Source organism: Acyrthosiphon pisum, chromosome X (assembly GCF_005508785.2).
Source record: "Acyrthosiphon pisum isolate AL4f chromosome X, pea_aphid_22Mar2018_4r6ur, whole genome shotgun sequence".
Lineage (NCBI taxonomy): Eukaryota > Metazoa > Arthropoda > Insecta > Hemiptera > Aphididae > Acyrthosiphon > Acyrthosiphon pisum.
In genome coordinates, this window is record NC_042493.1 from 113,871,899 (window position 1) to 113,874,283 (window position 2,385).

At 46.5% G+C, this 2,385-nt stretch overlaps 1 protein-coding gene across 1 annotated transcript; it reads left to right on the forward strand.

Moving 5' to 3' along the window:
• Positions 1 to 1,287: 1,287 nt before the first annotated feature.
• On the forward strand, positions 1,288 to 2,094 carry LOC103310363. The gene has a single exon (XM_016807038.1). It carries the CDS (start codon positions 1,288 to 1,290, stop codon positions 2,092 to 2,094), a length of 807 nt encoding a protein of 268 aa, XP_016662527.1.
• The last annotated feature ends 291 nt before the right edge of the window (positions 2,095 to 2,385 follow it).

Genomic DNA, 2,385 nt, shown 5'->3' on the forward strand with positions numbered 1-2,385 from the left:
TTGATTGTGAAAAAATAAATTGGTGGAAATTAATAGTTCTACTAAAAAACTAATTTGTTGTGGCTGTAACATTTAAACTTAAGTACCTATCAGCAATACACACCTGATACGTCGTTGAATATTGTACGCGATCGACGAAATCGGAGTGCCTACCTAAGTGACTTGGTTTAACGTACATCGAATTTCACATGAAGTGTCATTGTTTCACAATCGAAAAGACACCGGTCGACGGACATTAAACGGGAAACGGCACCGTCACCGACAGTTAAAAAATCTGAATATTCTCGCAAAGCGGAAAGCCGCCAAGCCGTATCATAATCATTATCACAAATTATTATCACCTACTCGACGACATTATTCTACTATCACGAATTTTCAAACAGTGACTTGTTGGTAGGAAATGACGGTCGGTCTACTCGTTGGGTTACCAATAAAAATGAGTAAAACGAAGTATTGAAATATAACAGTTAGGTATTATTATAAAATAATTCAGTCAGTGTAAATATCAAATAATGGTACAGTTTGAGGGTTTGACGCGAGTACAAAAATAACGTGGTTTTATGCAATATTCGGGCGTTGCGAACTACGAAGCGCGATAAGAGGTCGACGACGTACGTCCGAAAACAAGAACGAGTCCGTCGGTCGACAGTCGCGTCATGCAGGTATATTACGCGCAGTATATTATAATAATATTGATCGCGAGAGGACGGGCGCGCAGATACCGCGGTTACAATGGTTATTGCCGTGGGGTCGCCACAACCTCTTTGAAAATAACATTTCGGCCATATTATGGGCGTCATGATTTGATCGAGTCGTTTGCGGCCGACAGCGTCATACTCTGTTGCACGATTGTCGAATTTTCAGTCACGCTCTCGAGTTGAATTTTTTAAAACTGTTTAACGTCGTCATTAACGCTTTACTGTTTTAGCCCAATCCGTTTGGCGATCACACGTCGATTACAATTAATATTTTTCAGTTAATCGTTACAGTCGAGTCGGACGATCCGTCGTTTTATCGGTACACGGAAGTCTCGAGTTCGGTTTATCGTCTACTCACGGGTAGAAAGCACTCCAATGTACGCTTGGAACAGACAGCCGGACAACGGGAATATGTACGAGTTACCGAGCCTGATAAAGACGGCGTACCTACTACGCTTGCGACCAGATCGAGCGCGCCAACTATGACTTGTTGAGAACACGGCACGTCGATTTGCGAAGTTGTTGCGAGTCGCTGTTCGAACTGTTCAAAGCCGACAGAGACACAGACGGGGACGACCGCAGGGAGACAATGTACAGCCGATCGTCGTGGCGCAGCGGGCTCAAAAAGGTGTGCGAGGCGGCAGCGTTGTACGGACACATCGAATGCCTGAGACTCGCTCGTGCGATCGGCGTCCCTTGGGATGACTGTTTCAGTCTTATCACTGATCATATCATGGGTTTCGTGAGATTAGGTTCGGCGTGCGAAATGGCTGCGATGTCGGGCAATCTGGACTGTCTACGGTATGCGCGGGACAACGGCTGCCCGTGGGACGAAATGACGTGTGCCGCTGCCGCGAAGAACGGACACTTGGACTGTCTGCGGTATGCACGGGACAGCGGCTGCCCGTGGGACGAAATGACGTGTGCCGCTGCCGCGTTGAACGGTCACATGAATTGTCTCGTCTATGCACGGGACAACGGCTGTCAATGGGACAAGGATACGTGCCATTGTGCCGCGTTGAACGGCCACATGGACTGTTTACGGTATGCCCGCGACAACGGCTGCCCGTGGGACGAGGATACGTGTTCCAGTGCCGCGTTTAATGGTCACATAGACTGTCTTGTGTACGCACGGGACAACGGGTGTCCCTGGGACGTTTTAACGTGCAGCTCCGCCGCGACTAACGGTCACTTGCACTGTCTCGTCTATGCACGAGAGAATGGGTGTCCATGGGACGAGTGGGCGTGTGTCGTCGCAGAACAGAACAGCCATTTAGACTGTGTCACTTACGCACGGACCAATGGGTGCCTGTCGCAAATGGGCGATCGAAATGTGGACAGCGATGGAGAAGACTGGTGTTTTTCGGACGAGGACAGTATAAGCGATGCAGCATGACTAAATAGATATGTATTATCACATTTTTACTGATACGTAGATTCTCCTTCAGACCATGTCCATTACTCGGTTCTCGGCTTCTCATTAGTTATTCATATTATCCAAAATTATTAAGCCAATAGAGTAACGAGAACTATAATAGGCGTGGTGCGCGAGAATGGATGAGAACACGTCCTATATATTTAGTCATGCAACGCAGTATCTTTATACGTACACAAACAAACATAAAATATAAGTAATTATTTAGTTATTAACATTAATATTGTAGTAATGTGAAAATTGGCTGTGTGT

Bases quoted from the DNA above. Each gene is read 5' to 3' on its own strand.
- LOC103310363 (XM_016807038.1), top strand. From the start codon at position 1,288: ATGTACAGCCGATCGTCGTGGCGCAGCGGGCTCAAAAAGGTGTGCGAG.